The 20304-nt window shown below is 43.0% G+C and overlaps 2 protein-coding genes and 1 long non-coding RNA gene across 3 annotated transcripts; 1 reads left to right on the top strand and 2 right to left on the bottom strand.

The window, feature by feature from the left end:
- Positions 1 to 1174: 1174 nt before the first annotated feature.
- On the bottom strand, positions 1175 to 1955 carry LOC127774584 (uncharacterized). Its single transcript, XM_052300851.1, has one exon. The coding sequence runs from the start codon at positions 1903 to 1905 to the stop codon at positions 1378 to 1380; it is 528 nt and encodes a 175-aa protein (XP_052156811.1). The 5' UTR covers positions 1906 to 1955; the 3' UTR covers positions 1175 to 1377.
- Positions 1956 to 3917: 1962 nt separating this feature from the next.
- LOC127774604 (uncharacterized) lies at positions 3918 to 6073 on the top strand. The gene is made up of 2 exons (XR_008017781.1): positions 3918 to 4178; positions 4730 to 6073. It is a non-coding gene; the product is annotated as an uncharacterized LOC127774604 (long non-coding RNA).
- A 2087-nt stretch (positions 6074 to 8160) lies between these two features.
- LOC127774603 (uncharacterized) lies at positions 8161 to 9467 on the bottom strand. Its single transcript, XM_052300873.1, has one exon. It carries the CDS (start codon positions 8723 to 8725, stop codon positions 8249 to 8251), a length of 477 nt encoding a protein of 158 aa, XP_052156833.1. The 5' UTR covers positions 8726 to 9467; the 3' UTR covers positions 8161 to 8248.
- Positions 9468 to 20304: the final 10837 nt, after the last annotated feature.

Below are 20304 nucleotides of genomic sequence, written 5' to 3'. Positions count from 1 at the left end.
GCACAACCGTTCTTTCACCCAACGTTTTACAATTGCATGTAGTTCATGTCTTCGTCAAATAAAAATTCAGAATATCTTAACAACAGCCAATACATAGCCAATACATTGTTGATCCGAATTTCAGAATTCGCTCCCATCACTGCCTTCGACTAACATCGCACCAAAGTGGAAGAAAATATTGGAGAGTAACCGAGTTGTAAATTAGTCATTCGTCTAGGTCTTTCTACCATCATTACTATCGAACCAGGTCTAACGGAGACATTGCCATAAAGACACCGCGCCAACAAGAAACCTCTAATGTGACGCCTTCAAGAAGGTGGCGACATATTGAATGCCACCATCACAGCTCCAGACATCCATAACTAGATTTTTACCCCTCGGATAGTCCACCCACGACATGGATGAGAAAGGCAGCGTGACGACATCACCTTCTGGAAAGATTGTGTGCCCATAGACATCATCCATGTTGGTATTCAAGCGGCAACCAGCTTTCACGACCGAATCTATCAAAGCGGATCAAAGGCTGGATGCACCTGCCATTACCACCAAATCTGGCTAGAGGTCAACCTCCACCACTGACGGATCGAGAGGCTCATCGCTGCCACCTCCCATGACCCTTGCCAATCGGACAAGGAAGCAAGCCCAACCTAACTTCGGTGCAACACACGTGTTAACGACCAAATTTGCCTAGGCCTCGTGTTTTACATCAACAACACGGTGAAGAAAATCTCATCTCGTAACTGAATGTCATCTAGCCGAAGGAGTAACTTCAAAGCTGTCGGTGGGAGAGAAAAGGACTCCACGGGATGGCACAGCCGATGGCTCCGACAGTGGCTCAATAGGCATCATCTCCACCGTCAATGAGCATCGGATCTAGCTTTCCCATCTCGCCATCGTCCCACCGTCGCCTCACCTAGCCTGATCAAAGCGCATCAGCCTCACCATGACACTAGTAATGCATGAATTTTACAGGATTTTTTTCGAATTAATCTGGTTCCAATTATAAATTATTGTAAAACTAACGAAATGCACATGCTTTGGTATGAGTTAAAGAAAATATATTATAATATGTCTCAGATAAAATATATTTTTTTATCTAGTATGTTAGTATCACTTGGTTGCTTATTTTAATAAGGTAGTCATATTTTTTTTAGATAATAGATATGGTAGTCACTTGTTTAAAACAAATACGGGACAATATCATAATATTAGAAAATATCATGGGCTAATTTATAAAAACCGTGAAAGGAGAGATTCCACATTCCGACTCCCGAGGGAAGTCGTAGTATATGTGAATGGGGAATTCACTTATTATTGCTATCAAATTTATATTGATTACAAGATTAAACATTAAGCTCCTCTTCTCCACATTGTTCGTTATACCATCTGGTCGAGCTTGGGCGACGACTGCTTGTGTTTGCAGGTATCCATTTCGGAGGAGGAGGAAATGGTCACAGGCCTGTAGACGAACAGGAGGTAGAAACCGGCGACCGCCACCGTCGACGTCATGCCCCACAAAGCGGCTTTCATCGCCGGCGCCGGCATGACTGCCGCGACGCGCCAAGCGAAGGCGACGCTGAGCGCCGTCGACAGCGCCCACACGGCCATCTTGAGCCGCCACCTCACCGCCGCACCATCGTCGCCGCTGTCCCCCTCCTGTACCTCTTCCAGCGGCGGCGGCGGCAGGCGCTCGTACACCGAGAGGCACAGGAAGAGGAGCCCCAGATCGGCGTAGGAGAAGAGCACGAAGGCGAGGTCCCACGGCTCCCAGCGAGCCCGGTACGCCGCCTGCGTCGTGACCGCCGTCGCGACGAGCATCGCGATTGCCTGGAAGACCCAGCCGCCGCGGCCGCCATGGCATTGTTGGTGTTGCTCCTCTTTGGGGCTGGACTGAGCAATGGCCATGAGTGAGTGAGTGACTATGTTGCGCGCTGACGAGCTAATTAGTGTCGAGTTCGTGCCGTATTTATGTAGGGAGATTAAGGGATTGGAGATCGGGAACGACGGTAGAAGCTGCAGTCTTGCTAATAAAGTACTATGCGCGTGAAAATGACAGAGTTTCCTTTTCGTATAATTGAAAATGACAGGAAACGCGCTGATAGACTTGACTTTAGAGCGAGTTTATAGTCAGCTTCAAACATTGGAATATCAACTATAGCCGACCTAGCAGCTCACTCAGGACATGTACAATGGAGACCACAAGCGCCCGTGATCTTAGGCTGCCACATAGGATAAGGCCACACAAAAACCATGATGTCTACAATGAAAACCACTGCTAAATATATTTTATGTTTCAGCTCGTATCTATTTATGTGTTAGTCCCTATGATATTTGTTATTATAAAATTATCTTTTTTAGACCTTCTAATAACAAAAAGAAATGTATAGATATCCCTGATCTCTATATGGATCCACTTTCAGCCTCTCCAATCCTCTCTCTCATTAATTTTCTCTATCTTATCCTCTTCCTCTCTAGCCGTTTGTGTTCCTCTCGAGTCTCGTCGCCTCCGCTTCCTCTCAAAGCTGCCACTCCTCCTCCTCTCAACACCGCATCCACCTTCGGCCTCTCCCCCGCGTCTTCTCTGTAAGCAGCGATGGCGGAACCCCATGGCGGCGGCGGCGGATTTGGTCGCCGGCTTCTTCCCTCTCCCTCCTCTTCTCGCAGTGGCCGAGGGACCACCGGTGGCGGCGGATCCCCTCCCACCCCCATGTCGCGACGGTGAGGGGCCACCGGCGACTGGGAGGAGGAGTTCTCGACGGCGCGGGCTCACCGGATCTGGCGGCAGGGGCCACAATGGCGACAGTTCCTCTCCCTTCTTCGCGAGCGTCGGTGGCGGGGAGCAGCGGTGGCGGCAGATCTAGCGACCGGTCGAGGCGACACACGGGGCTCCGGCTCCGCCAACACGTGGCCTCAGACCGTGGCTTCGCCCATCCTGAGCCCAGGCGCGACGCTTCGGGTGGTTCTTCTGCGAGCGCGGAATCGGCCTGCGGAGCCATGGTCTCCACTGCCACGGGTGCGCGCATCCGATTTGGAGGTTTGAGACCACAAGCTAGGGTCACGCGTTGTACAACGATCTAGCCTCACTGTTGTTATTTTCGTAGGCGGCTATTTAGCTCCGAGAGGCCTATCTGCCTGAAAAAAAATTTGCCATCATCTGGAAAAATGGTTTTTCTAGTAGTGGCGGCGGTCATGCACGCCTCCCATGGGTTCCTGTACAGTCACGGAAGAGGGTGCGCGCCAAAGGAGAATCGGAAGAAGACGACGAGAAGGAAGAAAATGATAAGGGCAAAACAATTATTTTATGTTTGTTCCGTATAATTTATTGGGTGGATATTATATTTAAATGTGTCTAGTGTCTTGCAACAAATTATCATATTTTCAGAGTGTTCTCAAGTAAATTTACGTTTTTATAGTGTCTCATAGCTAATTACATATTTTTTAAGTATCCTATAGCAAATTGTGCTATAGATAACTTGAGTTGGAGTGGACATGATAAAAGCGTCATTCATCAATAATAAAATATTTTTTGTGGGTACTCCCTCCGTCCTAAAAAAAGGTAAACCCTAGGTTTCCGTGCCAACGTTTGACTGTCTGTCTTATATAAAATTTTTTTATAATTAGTATTTTTATTGTTGTTAGATGATAAAATATGATTAATATTTTATGCGTGACTTATCTTTTTAATTTTTTTTATAATTTTTTTAAATAAAACAACGGTCAAATGTTGGACACGGAAAACAAGGTTTGGTTTTTTTTGGGACGGAGGGAGTAGGTGATAAGGGTATTGATTTACAAACCAATGATGGTAGTAGTAGATAAGGATAGGAAGATAGTAGAGATTAATTTATTTTGTACTAATAAAGTTTATAAATATAAAAAATATAATTTATTTTAGAAGGGAAGTGGGGAGGAAGAACACAAGAAACTGAGCCTCATTTTGGCGCACGCGGAATGCCGACTTTCAACTCCCAGCGTAGTCCCCGTTGCCTTTAGGGACAGGAAAAGCGCGTTCACGCTGGGAGAGAAGCTTCGCTACGCTCTTTTCTCTTATAAGGACTTGGTGATCCTCTCTCATACTTGGCCTACGCCGCCGTCCGTTGCGCCGGAGCTATAAGGGGAGCGACCATCCGCCGGCCAGATCTAGTCGCCGCCGGCGTTGCTCCGAAGAGCTGAGGCTGGTAAGCCATCTATCATCATCATCCACCCTGGTCGCTCGGCAACAATAGCCGCGCGCCGCCCCACACTTCACCCCCAAGATTTTCCCGGTGTTTCACGAGCGATATGGCGATGGCGGTGGCCTCGATCTCAGGTGTGGCCGTCGACGCGGCGTCTAATCAGGCTCTACCCTCGAGGTTCAGGCGGCCGGCGGTGCTGGCTCGTCTCGTCTCCCTCCCTCTCTCATATTGCAAAGATATTTCCTTGTCCTAAAAGCTCTTTTGCTCGTTTATTGAACTTGCTATTATCACTGCCAAAAAGCTATTTTGCTTATTTATCGGACTTGCTGTTATAAACCTTGAAATCTACAGCAGTACCACACGTTTAGGCAGGGTTGACACTTCCATTTTATTCCTTACAGGGCTAGAACGGCTGATATGTTGATAGCCACAATTCTAAATTGCATACACCAACTGTAGTTGGCTTGTCTGATAAATGAATAGTATACCCTTCAAATGTCCATTTCCTGCTCACTAATTAAAATTTAACGTCCTAGAATACTTTAACCCTGCAGGAATGGTTGTTTGAATTGAATGAGATTTAATCAGCAGCTACTGATATCCGGAAGGGAAACATGGAACCCATAGCTTCACAGCGCGCTGTATCATATAGATGGTTTATTTTTTTGGTTCACTTTAATTTTACTTCAGTGTTGATGTTTTTGTTTTATCTTTTCATTTGTGATACTGATGTTCGGGGAATTGAGTAGAAATGCATAATTTGCTCCTGACCTTTTTGTTTACAAGTAGCAGCTTGTGAGTCCACTTAGGATTTACGAAGTGGAGTGACAGGGTAAGTTAAAAGAAACAGACTTGCTAAACTGCATCCAACTGAAAATCAAAATCAAAATCTTGCAAATTCTTGACCTTCTGATATGCATTGCGACATGTGCTTCAATCGCAAGAAAACGGAGAAGCCTGAAAATTTTGAGGTTTGTTACCAGAAATCGTTTAGCTTAAGGATAGAACTATTTGGTATTGGCTTATTGCATCATTCAGTTTGATTTCTTGCAATTATTGGAGAAAAATAACTACAGCTGCTGCTGCTTCTCCACAAACTGAGGAACTAAATCCCTACTCCATATTTCCTCAACTGGCAGAAAGCTTAAATTAAGATGGCATCAATTATCTATGATGCAGTAACACTCCATATTCCTTGATTTAAAGAACTGTCTGATTTAATGGCCTTGAAATTCAAAATCTTTTTTTTTCTGGAGACAAGACAACACGCAAAGGCCATTGTAGACAAACATCTTAAAGCATCTGGAGGAAAGTGATGATTATCCTAATGGTTACGTTCATATTGGTCATGCTAAGGTTCTGATGTTCTGTTTCACCTAAGACGTCAATTCTGCAAACATTAGTTTCTTAAAGTTTGAAAGTATGGTTGCAAACTTTCTGATGCTCAACCTACGTTTGTTGATTTTGGACTGGGTAAAGTGCGCAATGGCCATTGTTACCTTCGGTATGAAGGATTTTTTGTATTGATTTGGGAGTACTTACATGTCTTTGGTTCTGAATGAGACATTAAATTTCTGATCTGTCGTTTGTTTTCCTTTGTGTTCGGTGCCTTACAAAACATGCTGACACGATTGATATCTGAACAACAGATTTGATGATAAAACACTGAGGCTGATTTAAACAATGTATAGATCATATTCAAGAAATCATCTGATGGGCTAGAGTATGTCGATCTCCAAGTTTGTTTTCTTTGGACCTACACAAAGAGCACAGAAGGTTATTTATTGATCATTCCTTTAACGCATGTCTAAACAGAATTATCATGTATTCTTCATGCAAAAGGGTCAGTCCTCGAACCTGTTTATCTTATTAGAGGAATCAAATTGTTCAAAAGTGCACCGAAGGCTCAGCTTGTCATTTGTTCAAGACCAGAAGCAACCCCTAATAAAAAGTAATAAAGTGAGTTGACAGGCTTATAATAGTACATTGGACTAAAAATAACCTTAGTAGTACTACCCATGCTAAAAATCCTTGTACTTTACTGAAGCTCAGGCTATCCATGAGCACTCCTTATAAATTAGAAAAGGAAATGAGAGTCTAAGTAGAAATATAATTTAAAAATAGCTGAAATTCGGAATTAAAAATAAGCAATATTGAAAGAAGTTTCCATATAAGAACCTAATACGAGATTAATCAAAATTCGAAATAAAAATAAAATAAAATCCAAAATTAGAAAAAGAAATGAGAGTCCAAGTAGGAATACAATTTAAAAATAGCTGAAATTCGGAATTAAAAATAAGGAATATTAAAAGAAGAGTCCATATAAGAACCCAATACGAGATTAATTAAAATTCAGAATAAAAATAAATAAATCCAAAATTAGCAAAATAAAATAAAAGAAGAGTTCAAATAGGAATACAATTTAAAATTAGTTAAAAATTCGGAATTAAAAATAAGCAATATTGAAAGAAAAATCCCATATAAGAACCAAATACGAGATTAATTAAAATTTAGAATAAAAAATAAAATAATATCCAAAATTAGAAAAATTAAAAGAGAGTTCAAGGAGGAATACAATTTTGAAACAACTGAAATTGAAAATAAAAAAAATTAAAAGAACACAATACGGTATTAACTATTTTTTTAAAAACCATCTGAAATTAGAAAAAGAAAAATAAGATTTCAATTAGGAATACAATTTATAAATAACTAAAATTTGTGATAAAAATAAAGATTATTGAAAGAAAAGACCATCTAAAACACATAACGAGATAAATTAAGTAACAGGCCTATAAAGGAGTAGAGTGGTGGCGGTTGATACGGCATATAAAAATTATTAATAAAACACCAAATAGAATCTTAATGACTATTAAAAGGAGGGACGTCAGGCAAGCCGTGAAGCAAACAAGTAAGGCGGTTGCCGGGACTTCTAGAAAGTAAAAAAAAGAAACCCATTGGTAATCATATTCGATTTTTAAAATCTCAATGACAATAAAAAGGAGAAGCAACAGGTGGGGTGTATAAGAGTATAGTTGCAGAGCCACTGACAGTTGACGAGACTTCTAGAAAATAAAAAAAAATGGATTTTAACGATAGTTATGTTTAATTTTTAGAATCACAATGATAATAAAGAGTAGGCGGCGGACGGGCTGTAGAGGGGCATAGTGGCATCGTTTGATGGGACTTCTAAAAATTATAAAAAATGAAACTACAAGTCCAATTTTTAAAGGTTCGGAACTTTTAAAAAGTAAAAAAAAAACAATGATAATCATATTCGATTTTAAAATCTCAATGACAAATAAAGAAGAGAGGCAGCGGGCGAGCTGTAGAGGAGTACAATGGCAAAGACGCTGACGGTTTGGCGGGACTTCTAGAAACTAAAATGAACCCAAACGATAATTATGTTCGATTTTTAAAATCTCGATGACAATAAAGAGAAGAGACAGTGGAGGAGTATAATGGCAACGTTTGACGGGACATCTAGAAATTATAAAAATGAAACCCAACATGACAAAGTCTAAAAACTATAAAATCCAATTTTTAAAGGTTCCAAGAAGAATGAATAGAAATAGTGGTAGATCGAGCAAGCAAATAAAGGAGATAACATAAGGGGTAGCAACTGGTGTGACTTTTAAAAACTATATAATTAGAAACACGAGGATGATAAGGTTTGGTCTTTCAAAGTCTTAAGACAATGAGATAGCTATTTAATAAGTTTTATGTAAAATTATACTTAAAAAATATATGATTTTGTTTGGGTACTACCCGCTCAAGCACGGGCCACCCAGCTAGTTTAATGAAATCTCCCAATGTTACAACTAACCTCCTATTTTCACCTAATGGATAACCACTTGAATCAAATGGGAGGATACATATATGCGATTCGTCCTAGGCTGTGTTTATTCACGTTAAAAATGAAAGTTTGGTTGAAATTGAAACGATGTGATGGAAAAGTTGGAAGTTTATGTGTGTAGGAAAGTTTTGATGTGATGGAAAAATTAAAAGTTTTAAAAAAAAGTTTGGAACTAAAGGCCCTAGACCACTTGGTGCGCAGCAAGTTTGTGAAAGGAGGATTACTCACGGTCGCAATCCCCTGATCCACGGCCGTCCTTGAGAACCAGGAAATAGACCGCACCGACGACGACGGAGGCCGTCATGGCCCAGACGAACACGGCCATGGCGGCTGGCATGGTCTGCTCTACCCGGTACGCAAACGCGTAGCTGAGGGCAGTCAACAGCTCCCAGGCTTGTCGCAGCAGCCGCCTGCGCTCCTTCGCCGGCGACATCGGCGTGAGCTGCTTGACGCGGCGGAGGACGACGAAGAGCGCGGCGAGGTTGGCGTAGGCGGCGACGACGAACGCGAGGTCCCACGGGTCAGACAGCGCTGGGCGCGTCGTCTGGACGAAGGCGCAGGCGAGGAAGGCGAGCGCGGCGAGGTGCAGGCACGCCCTGCACCACCCCTGCAGGTGGACGGCTATGGCGTCCGGCGAGTCGGCGGTGGCGGCGGCACGGCGGCGCATCTCCTCCTCTGCATTGTCCATTAATTTCATCTACTCAGTGAGCTGGTAATCCTTGGCCTTGGATCGAGCACCAGCTGAGCTCCGGCTTCGTGTTGGTGAACGGTTAGCTCTGGATGAATGACTCGATTAGCTGATCAGAGTTCATATATATAGGATGCCAAGCACAAGCTCTGTGCTGTTTCGTTCTGTCAAGTTTCCATGTAAATTGACAACATTATCTAAAAAAAATGTGAATTGACAAGCTTAAACAACGACGTCTGCCGCGCTTGCTTGACCGACTTGCGAGAGAGGAATGACGTCAGATCTGCTTGACTGATTCCTGACATTACGTACTCCCTCCAGACGTAAACACGACATTTATGATAAAATTGGACTAAAATTTTAAATCTTTGATTATTGTCTTTTTAAAGAACAATCTTATAAGATATAATTAGATGGTGTTTGAATCTCCTGAAGATGAAGAAAAGATTAAGTGTTTCACACAAAACGAGGTCTTAAAAAATTCGTCTCGTAAATTAGTCGCACTCTATGCGATTAGTTATCTTTTTAGCCTATATTTAATACTTCATGCAGGTGTTCAAATATTTGATATGATAGGGTGAAAAATTTTAGGTGTGATCTAAACAGGACCTAAATTATTGTGTTACAAAAGTTAAGACATTAAATGTCAAATTTATCATGCAAGACGAGACAAATCGGTAGCACATAATTAGTTAAGTATTAATTATTATAAGCTTGAAAAATATATTTATTTAATTTTTAAAAACTATCGTATAAAAATACTTTTTAAAAGGTACACCGTTTAACCATTTAGAAACGTGTCAACAAAAAAGATAAACTTTTCTTTTTTTTTTTGGCCTATTCAGCTGTTGTGTGGTGCAGCTGACCTGAATTTTTTACATTTTGGTCCTTTTTGAAAACTTATTTTACAAATAGACCCCTAGGAAAACTTAAACCGAAAATGGTCCTTTTTGGGGCGCCAGAGCTGCTGGCGCCGTACCCCAACATGGCAGCGCCAGCCACATTGGCGTCGAGCCCGTGCCACCGTGGCACTCGGGCTGCCCGGAGGTGCTGACTGGGCAGAGGGGGGGCGCCAGCCAAACTGGCGCCGCACCTCATACCACGGCGCCAGCACGGATGGCGCGCCCCTCCTCTGCGGGCCCCACTAACTTTCTCCCCCCCCCTTTTTTTTGCCAAGTCTGTTCTGCCTCCGGGCAAAGGCTGGCGCCCAGCCCCAGACCGCGGCGCCAGGGTGGCTGGCGCTGCCCTCCTCCCCCGCCCGACACCCTTCTGCCTCCGGGCCCGGGCTGGCGCCGCCCTCTTGGACTACGGCGCCAGGGTGTCTGGCGCCGCCCTCCTCCCCCACCGAAACCCTTTTGCCTCCGGGCTACGGCTGGCGCCGCCCTCCCCGACCGCGGCGCCAGGGTGATTGGCGCGGCCCTCTGCCTCCCTGCAAATTGAAGATACATATTGCACAAATGTACCAATTCACAGTTCGCAATTCAAATCACAATTCACAGTGTCATACAGACTAAAACAAGTTCCAATTGCACAAATCACAATGGCAAAAGTCCATCACATATTCGACACATCAAACAATGCCAAAAGTCCATCACATATTCCACACATGAAACAATGTCAAAACTCCATCACATAGTCCTCACATAGTCCATCACATTTTATATCACATAGTGCACCACATATGTCATACTACCAACAAATAGATTAACTTCATACAAATCACTTCTTCCGTTGGCGCCGAATAGCTTGCGAGCCCGGAGTGTACTTACATTTGAAAATCCAGTGTTTAAAACATTTTAAAAACAAAATGAGGGAAATCAAATAACATTTGAGAATGGTAAGCTCATTTTACCTCTTTTTCGCTGTCCGAGTGGATCGCAAGTTGTATTGCGTGGGTTGCGTCCCCTGAGGCGCGTCGGGAAGCTGCGACATGTCTATCTCCTCAGCGTCTGGTGCGACGTAGTCCTCATCCTCCTCGTCGTCGTCGTCATCGTCGTTGCTAGGTGGAGCTGGCGCCTTCCCCTTTCCCCTCCCTTGCGGAATGCGTGACGATGACGAGCCACCAACTTCTTCATGCTCTTCTATCCTGATGGAGTGTCGAGAGGTACTTGGACGCGCGGATTGAGGTAGTGGTGGTGGTAGTCTCCGCGGTTGGTACACGTCGTCCAATCCAACCGACCTGCAACCTAATCTTGCTGCAAGTTTCCGGCACCTTTGACGAACTTTCTGCATTTCAAAAAAAAAGAAATTTGTTAGGCATAACTCAAGTAATGCAAAGTGCTAAATAAATTTTACCTCTAAAACATTGCGGAGTGTGTTCTCTGTGTCCTCACCACCCCTCGGAGCTTGGAGGGCATGCCCCATTTCATTCACACTCCTGAGGAGCTCTCTCGACTGAAAGCGTGAGAATGTATATGTTAGGGTCTAGGGTGTAAATGGAAATAACTTTAACAAATGCAAGAAAACTTACGACTCTGTCTCTAAGTGGGGCGTGCTCGATTTGATATCCTACTCTAGTCCGGATATCATAGGGATTCCGCCCCTCATTGGAATCGCGGTCATCCTCTATGTCAGCTTCCGTCCAAGTAGGGCGGAGGAACAGTCTATATGTCCTATGTAGCCAACGAAGGTACTCTGAGAAAAAATGATTTTGGTGTATATTCTCGATGTACCTGTCGTTCCTTCCGGCTGTCCTCCATTCATCAATGTATCTGTTATGCTCAAGCCCCCAGTCTTTCACTTTCTTTGTTCTCACCCTGTCATACCTAGACAAGTGGAAGGTGATGAAACAAGAGTGAGCATCGACAAGGGTTAAAGGGTACAAAATTGAACATTGACAATGAAAGCAAAACAAAGATAAGAAATATTTACTTGTGTAATTCAACTCCAGTTGAGATGTCCTCAACCGGCCAGTCTTGTTTCTTCCCGAATTGTCGCATGACACGGTGCGGAAGGTGGTACTCAACTGCCCAGAAACAAATCAATGGGCACTGGTACATGAAGTAGTCAGAGTCTCGATTGCACATCGAGTTCAGGGTCAGGCTTGAAGCCTCATTTGTGTGGTATGGTAACCACTCAATCTGCAAAAGTTGAAGAGATGTCGTTGGTTAGTATCTTATGTCAAGAAGTAAATGTCTAACTAGAAGTGATATTGGAAGTACTTACATGTTGAGGCTGTAAGCAGTCCATCTCATTGACATAATGCTTGTATGCCACATCCCGGTGAGCATGTGCAGTGGCAGTCCTCTCAAAAAGGTAGGCCACTGTCTTCTCCATGTCTGGCTCATTGTAGGGCCAAGTAGTGGAGCTTTGCCTCCACTTAGGCCTTCCAACCGGTAGTCTTAACCACATCCACAGCTGAATCAATAGCACACAACCACTCATGTTGGACGATGGTGCCTAGCGACAACAGGCCTCACAGAGCTGTCTATATGTCCACGCCAACACTGCTGAGCCCCAACTGAAACGGCCCAGATCACCAAGGTTGGCGACCAAAGGAATCCATATCGCCGAAGCAATGTCACCCCCAGCATAAGGAAATAGAACCCCTCCCAACAAGTGCAAGATGTATGCACGGGCGTAGCACTCAACACGCCATGGCTCAGCGTCGTCGTCAAGCTGTGAGAAGTTCTGACTCAGCCAAGACAGGGGTATTCCATTCTGCTTCTTCTTGCCCCTTGCCCCTGCTCAATGTTCAGTGGAATGCCAAACAGCTGCTCCACTTGTGCACGCCATCCAGGATTCTCTGTCCTGCCCGTCACGGCATGCCCCCGTAATGGGAGGGCCAAGATCATAGCCACATCCTGTAGAGTGATGGTCATCTCACCACTGGGGAGGTGGAAGCTGTGTGTCTCAGGTCTCCATCTGTCCACAAGTGCTGTCAACGCAGGAGCGTTGAACACTGGCATTCCTCTGCTCACGACCAAGGCCACCCCGAGCAACCCGGCCGCCCTTAGGTACGGGATGTACCTATCGTCGAACACTGGGGGGGCATGAGCTCTAAATCGGAGTGGTTGAAGTACCTGCAATAGCAATTGTAAATCAATTAGTTAATATAATGGGCAAACACACGCTACCGATACTTGTGTACAAGTGATTTAATGTCGATTCATACCCTCCCCGCCTCGATCGCAGCCCCGCGATGACGGGCCTCGTAGTACGCCTCCAAGGCTGGGTAAGTCGGCGGTTGTCCCTCCTCGGCCATCCTACATGACAAAGTAATAAATTCACCGTTAGTTACCAATATGACATACATTAAAAGAAAATGAATGCGATAATCCAAAATAAATAAATAGACATTAAATAGACAAGAATAAAACATGCATTGACTTAAGTAGGAAAACAAAATATTTACCTCCGTAACACTTATATTTTTTTTGGACTTCTTCTTTTTTGGACGCTTAGGACACTTAGGTTTCTTGTGACCCTCCTGGTGACACAACGAGCATCTATTTTGCACCGGCGCACCATCAAGTTGAACACATGAAGGTGGTTTCCTTCCAGAACCACCAAGACCCGAGTCCATTTCGTTCTTAAATCGCTTCGATCTCCTCTTCCCTCTTGTTTTAATCTTCAAATTTGGGTCAGCAACAAATTCTTCACCATCATACGGTGGCCACTGTGTGGGGTCGAGGTATGGCTCAAAGCGACTTGCCCATGTGCTCACAACGGCTCTTGAAGAGAAATGATACGGCATTCGGTTGGGAGATTCCTCATCAATTGCATGAATCAGATAAACGTGGATAAGATGTGAGCAAGGCATATGGTAGAGCAATGGCCTTTGGCAAGAACATGAGTTCCCCTCACCTTCAACTTTGAAGGCTCTTGCGCCGAATCTAACACCGCCACGCGTTATACCACCCCTCTCTGTGACCTCGTATGTCTTTTTCTGCTTATCGAAACACCTTGAAGTGTGTTTGTTCGCCTTACTTTTTTGCACCTTCATCTTACTATCAACTTTGGTGGACCAACGCTCTCCTAACTGGACTCGCTTCACTGCTTCATCATGTCTGTTCACAAAGTAATCATTGTACTTCATAAACGTAAATGATACTATGGCCGTCACTGGAAGCTTACGAACACCAACTAGCACGCTATTGAACTGTTCGGCCATGTTGGTTGTCATGTAACCCCACCGGCGGCCATTTCTATCGTATGCACGAGACCACTTATCTTTATCCAACAACTCATCTTCAAGCCTACGAGGACCTTCGGGAATACGCTGCCTTAGTGCCTCAACATCCCTCTCAAATATCCACTTCTCGTCAATCTGACATATCCTTAGGAGCTCTTTTGTTTGATGCTTGTCCGCACCGGCCTTGTGGAAATTAGCACTGAAGTGCCTCATGCACCATCGATGGTGAACCGGTGGCAATCCTAGAACAGGAGTCCTCATGGCATTCATTATACCAGCATGTCGATCTGAGATAATACAAACCTCCCTATGCGGCCCAACCACAACCCGTCGGACAAGATCGATAAACCAGCACCAGTCTCGTGAATTCTCTTTCTCCACCAAGGCAAAAGCTAAAGGTACAAGTTGGTCCTCCGCATCAGCTGATAATGCAGTCATCAAGGCACCACCGTATTTCCCAGTTAGGAAGGTTGCATCTATAGCTAGTACTGGCCTGCAATGCTTAAAAGCCTCTATGGAAGGACCAAAGCACCAGAATGCACGCATAAAAATTTTCTTGGTTACTCCATCAACGTTGACAACCCGATCAGGATGAGTATCGATGTGGTAGACCATACTGGGATTTGTCTGCTTAATGGCTTGCAGCAAAGTGGGCAAACGGACGTATGCTTCACCCCATTCACCGTAAATGAGCTTCATAGCCTCCTCTCGTGCCCTCCAAGCCTTGCCATACTTCACCCTATACTGGAAAACCTCAAATATATACAAAGCTAACGCAGAAGCAGAGAGTGTAGGTTGCAGTTTTATGGCATTGCATAACCTATTTGCTATGAACTTAGATGTCAGCTGCCGGTGGCTCCCTGAACCTTCGGCAGTAGCACAACTATGGTCCTTACCAACCCGTGATATCCTCCACGTGCCACTAGACCTCTTAGTTGCATGGACCTTCCATTTGCACCGTGGGTTTTCACATTTAACAGTGTACCTCCTGTTTGCGGCAGAATTGACAACACGGTATGGACGATGGTGCACGATGGCGTACTCCTGAAGCCATAGCTTCAATGCGACCATGGATGGGAACTCTAAACCCTTTCTGAGACCATCCACCTGGAATGGTTCTGGCAACTGATTTAGGTTGATGCCGCCATCTAGTATTGCACCATGGGCATGTGTTAGGTCCCTAAACTCAGGAATGTCCGGCTTCCTCCCAAACACCTTCTCAAACGCACGACATTCCTCTAATGCTAACTTGTCATTGTTAGTTAGTGGACGGAATGGACGGTCATCATCAGAGTCTTCAGCAAATTCAACATCATACTGCTCAACACTTGCCTCCTCGTCAACCTCCTCTCTATTGACTTCTACTGAGACAGAATCGTGACCACCACTCAATTCGACATAAAAGTAATCATCTGGATTCACATATTGGCTTGCTACTTCCGTCGTGTATTTAGGGTTGCCTCCGTACAACGACCAATGCACACTTTCCGACAAATGTTCACTTAGATCAAGCCCCTCTTGTACTAACTCCCTTTTCATCTCCCTCACTGCATCCACATCATCACTACCGCAATGTCTCTTTGATGGTCCTGCCTCCCCTAAATCATTTCCAAGCAAAGGTCTCTTCTTTTTCCTTCCCCCTCCAAGTCTTCTCGTACCAACTCAGTCTTACTTGCACCCCCTCCACGACGAGAAGAATATGTCATAAAATTCTTCTCAATGTAATGATAAGAAGGAGATTTGTTTAGATCCAAAATTTCTACGGTACGTACCAACTTTGATGCAAACACCTCTAGAGATCTAAACTGAGACTCTTTTACCAAATCAAAATAAACTTCCCATTCCAACTGACCTATCACATTTAATATATACTTATGCCCTTGACCAACATCGTATCTCCTATAAAAACGAATCTCCACATTATCCTCAGTCCATCCAAGAACTTCTTTCACTCGTGACCTTAGTTCATCTAGAGTTGGGTGGGTGGGAAACAAAATGGTCTTCAATGACATATCCTCAAACTTAACATGTGCACCAACATAAGGTTCCACCACTCTACCACCGTAGTAAACACGAACAATTCTATCCATCTACACCAAAAAATCAAATGTAACTTTGCAACATAAATTAAATCTTCATTCCTAAACGTAGTCCAAACCGACATATTATAACCAATGCATAACTTAATTTGTCCCAAAGCTACTACTCCAAAAAAAATATTTAATCTACCTACAACTATCAACAAGTTTACTAGTGCATTACACATCGAAATATTACAAATACTCCGTCATACAACCCAACCTAGTTCTAATTAACTATAATCAATTTCTATAATGCAACTAAAATTTTCTCCCCTTCATATAATTAATGGTTAAAAGTTTAACCTATAGGCTCTAGCATCAAGTCCATCAAATTAAAATTACTTTCATGCCTCAACCCTAATTTTTCATCCATCCATCCAACCAAACAATCCAAATATTAACATTACCACATATATGGTTAAAAAAATCATGACACCAATGAGTACATTGCAAACATGTAGCATTACAACAAGTAAATCCCAAGAACAAATGCTAAAAATCACAAATTTGGGCAAAAAAGGGGTTCTAGGGTTACCCTTCGATCTACAAATTCAACCAATAAAAACGAAAAAAAAGAGGGGGGAATGGAGGAGTCTACCTTTCTCTTCGATTTTCACAAAAAATCCCGCGAAAAACGAGTTCACATGGAGTGGATTTGAGGTGGGGAGGTGAGGGAGAGAGAGTGGGGAAGAACTGCTGCTGCTCAGCTCGGGCTGATGTTTGGGCGAAAATGGGAGTGGGGAGGAGAAAGGTGGTGGGGCCCACGGGGTTTAGGGGGGCGGCCCACAGAGAAGGGCGCGCCAGCCATGATGGCGCCGTCGTATGAGGGGCGGCGCCAGTGTGGCTGGCGCCCCACGTCTGCCCAGTCAGCTCCTCCACGCCAGCCCTAGGGCCACGGTGGCACGGGCACGGCGCCAGTATGGCTGGCGCTGCCATGTTGGGGTACGGCGCCAGTAACTCTGGCGCCCTAAAAGGGACCATTTTGGGTTTAAGTTTTCCCAGGGGTCTATTTGTAAAATAAGTTTTCAAAAATGACCAAAATGTAAAAAATTCAGTGCAGCTGACACCAACAGTTTCACGCACGTACGGCGCAGCCGTAGCCGCTGCAGTCACCTTGCCTAACAGGCCAAAAGTATCATGTTGACTGCAAGGGACAGTGAAAGAAACCTTTTTTTTCCGTCATGAGGACAACTGAAAGTGGACGGGTCGTGTTGACCTCGACGGCTTGACCTATACTACGCGGCAATGGACTGGAAATTGGGAATATATCAGTGTAATTCCCCCCGTGTAATGAAAAAGTAGTACTCCCAGAAGCCCAATCTCAAGTAGTGAAAGAATAAATCTTTCTTGAATTCTAATTTAGCCAGGTAAGCTACAAATTGTCCACCGTTAGATACAGGCAGCAAACTGTATAAACCGTTCGATTCGTACTTGAATACTCAAAAGTACTCAAAAGACACTAGCAGCTTCCAGTAGAAGCCTCGCAAAGCTGCAAGCACCCGCATGTTGGGCGGGCGAGTAAAAAAAATCAACGGCATAGTTACGTTCATACTTGAGTTTCATACCAACTTCATTACGTTCATTATGCTATGGACATCGTATTCTATTCAGTGTCATGCTTCTCGAGCTACATATGAAATTCTTAAAATATTATTTTAAATCCATTTTAAATTTTATAATAGTTAATAAATTCGTGTATACTCTTAAATAAGTATCACAAATTATTCAACAATTCAATTTTTTTTTGCATATATCGTTTATATTCCATTCAGTAGAAAAAGGGCCTTAAAAAGACCTAAAATATCATCATAATAGTTCATTAATTATGCGGTGCTCTAGAGAAGTATTTTATAGTGTCGTATTGTTACTTACATCTTAATTAAATGAATATTTGTATATACTGGTGAATTTATATTGATTGCCAATGAGAAATCAATAATTCATTAGCTTCTCATGCTTGGTTCCGTTATCTCGATAAATATGATTATTTTTTAAGTGCTACTCATTGTACATATTTTTCACTTCAATATATATTAAATATTTTATTACGGGTGGGTATATATTCCTTGTCGCACAAAGTGCAACTAAGTGGCTAGTGTGATTTTGATGGTAACAATAAAAGAAGGCCAAAGCAAATTTATGGTAACAACAAGATGATATTTCGCGTTTTGCAGTAAAAATTATAGATTTAGAAATAATATATTGAAATATTATGAAAATAATGTGAGAAATATAATTTGACATATTTATATGTTAAGCTTTACAATATTATATTTTAGGTAATGTGTCATGTTTATAAGATTTATGATGCTCTATAATAGTACTAAATGTTAGTGGATGATGATGTGATATCCTTACATATTAAGTTTTAATTTCTAATAATTACTATAGTAAGTATCAACTACATAGAATAGAATATATAGAAAGTATAGATAAGAGATCAAAATATCCGTATGTAGTACCACTAATATAATTTAATTACTGATTTTTTCCATGGCCGGTAGTACTACTAGTACTGCACTACATTATTTGCTTACTATAGTAGTATAGTCCCTCTATCTAAGACTCCGTTTCAAAATAAAATATAAGATTTTTTAGTTATTTAGCGAACATTAAGACTGGATCAAAAGATTCCTTTTCGGTTGCTTCGGTTGTCAACTTTTGAATTTTAAATTGCTTACATTCTTATTCAAACCATCTGATTAACTATAGAACCATTGGAATGATGAGAATCGTGAAAATCAATATAGGAATCATTATATTATGTATAAAATTTGAACCTATAAATCCTTATATTTTATAACAAAGGAACTAATACTAGGACGTGGTAGAAGTTTTTTTTTTAACAAATGTGAAGCTCAAGAAGATGTTTTTATGTGACCGAGGGAGTATGAGTTTAGAGGAAATAAGAGGAATCTTGGGACATAAAATTCCTTCATTTATTTAAGAAATAAATGGTAATATGGTATCAGACAACAAGCTCCCTCAGCGGGGAATCGATGAACCTCCATGAAAGATCTATGACCTAGAGTTGTCTTGTAAGGGGAGATTAAAATATCTATGACCCTAAAAGTACGGGGACTGTTTTATTGATTAATGACAACTCATTGTTGGAATTAACTATTTCCATGAATTGGTGAGATTAAGTTGAGTTCTGGAATGAAGTTAAAAAATTAAAGTTATAAGACGGGCATCATAACTATGACAAGACGATGAAGTGGTTATCTACGGCAAGACGATGATGGGCAAGCACGACTCGGCTATGATAGACCATGCGGGGTGAAGTGGAAGTAAGAGGCTTGCCGCCGATGGACCGAATTCGATGGTGAAGGGTGAGTGAAGACTTTGTCATGATGGACCGTGCGAGGCCATTTAAAGCTATGAGTATTCTACATCCATTATAAGAAGAGCGCAAGATGAAATACCGAAGATCAAGATGATACGATCTGTTGATGAACATCAAATCAAAAGTCAAAGTAGGCATTGATCAAGGCAACTGTATAATTGATTTGGGACTAATATGCTTAATGAGTTGTAGGTGAGAATAGTCCCGGTGGTGAAATGATGTTGACGTTAATAACCCTCAAGGTGAAGCAAGAAGATGGCAAGAAGACATTCTAGTGGTATAGTCCTGGTGGTGAAACGGTGTTTATTGCCTTTGACTAACATCAAACCAAAGCCGAAAAAAAACGTTGGAGAGTTACCGAGCTGTAGATTAGTCATTTGTCCAAATCTTTCTACCATCATTACTATCGAACCCGGTCTAACAGACACACTACCATAAAGACACTGCTCCAACAAAGAACCTCCAATGTGACGCTTTCAAGAAGGTGGCGACATATTGAATACCACCATCATTATTCCAGACATCCAGAACAAGGTTTTCACCCCTAAAGAGTCCACCCATGACGCAGATGAGAGAGGCGGCGTGACAACATCACCTTTAGGAGAGTGTGTGCGCCCATAGACATCATCCATGTCGGTATTCAAGTGGTGGCCAGCTTTCATGATCGAGTCTATAGAAACGGATCAAAGGCTAGATGCACCTGCCACTACCACCAAATCCGGCTGTAGGTCAACCTCCACCAGTACTGTTGGAGAGGCTCATCGCTGCCACCTTCCATGACCCTTACCAACCAGACAAGAAAGCCAGCACAACCTAACTATAGCATTGTGCACGGTGAAGACGGATTTCTCGCCTCGTAACTCAACACCATCTAGTAAGAGGAGTAGCTTCGAAGCCATCGGTAGGAGAGAAGACTCCACGGGGCAGCACAGCTGGCAGCTCCGACAGCGGCTCAATAAGCGTTGTTAGCGCTGCCTTCCTCAAGGAACATTGGATCTAGCGCTCCCGTCTCGCCATTGTCCCACCA

Source organism: Oryza glaberrima, chromosome 5, assembly GCF_000147395.1.
Source record: "Oryza glaberrima chromosome 5, OglaRS2, whole genome shotgun sequence".
NCBI lineage: Eukaryota > Viridiplantae > Streptophyta > Magnoliopsida > Poales > Poaceae > Oryza > Oryza glaberrima.
Note: the sequence above shows the minus strand (reverse complement) of the source record. Positions and strands in the feature narration are given on the sequence as shown.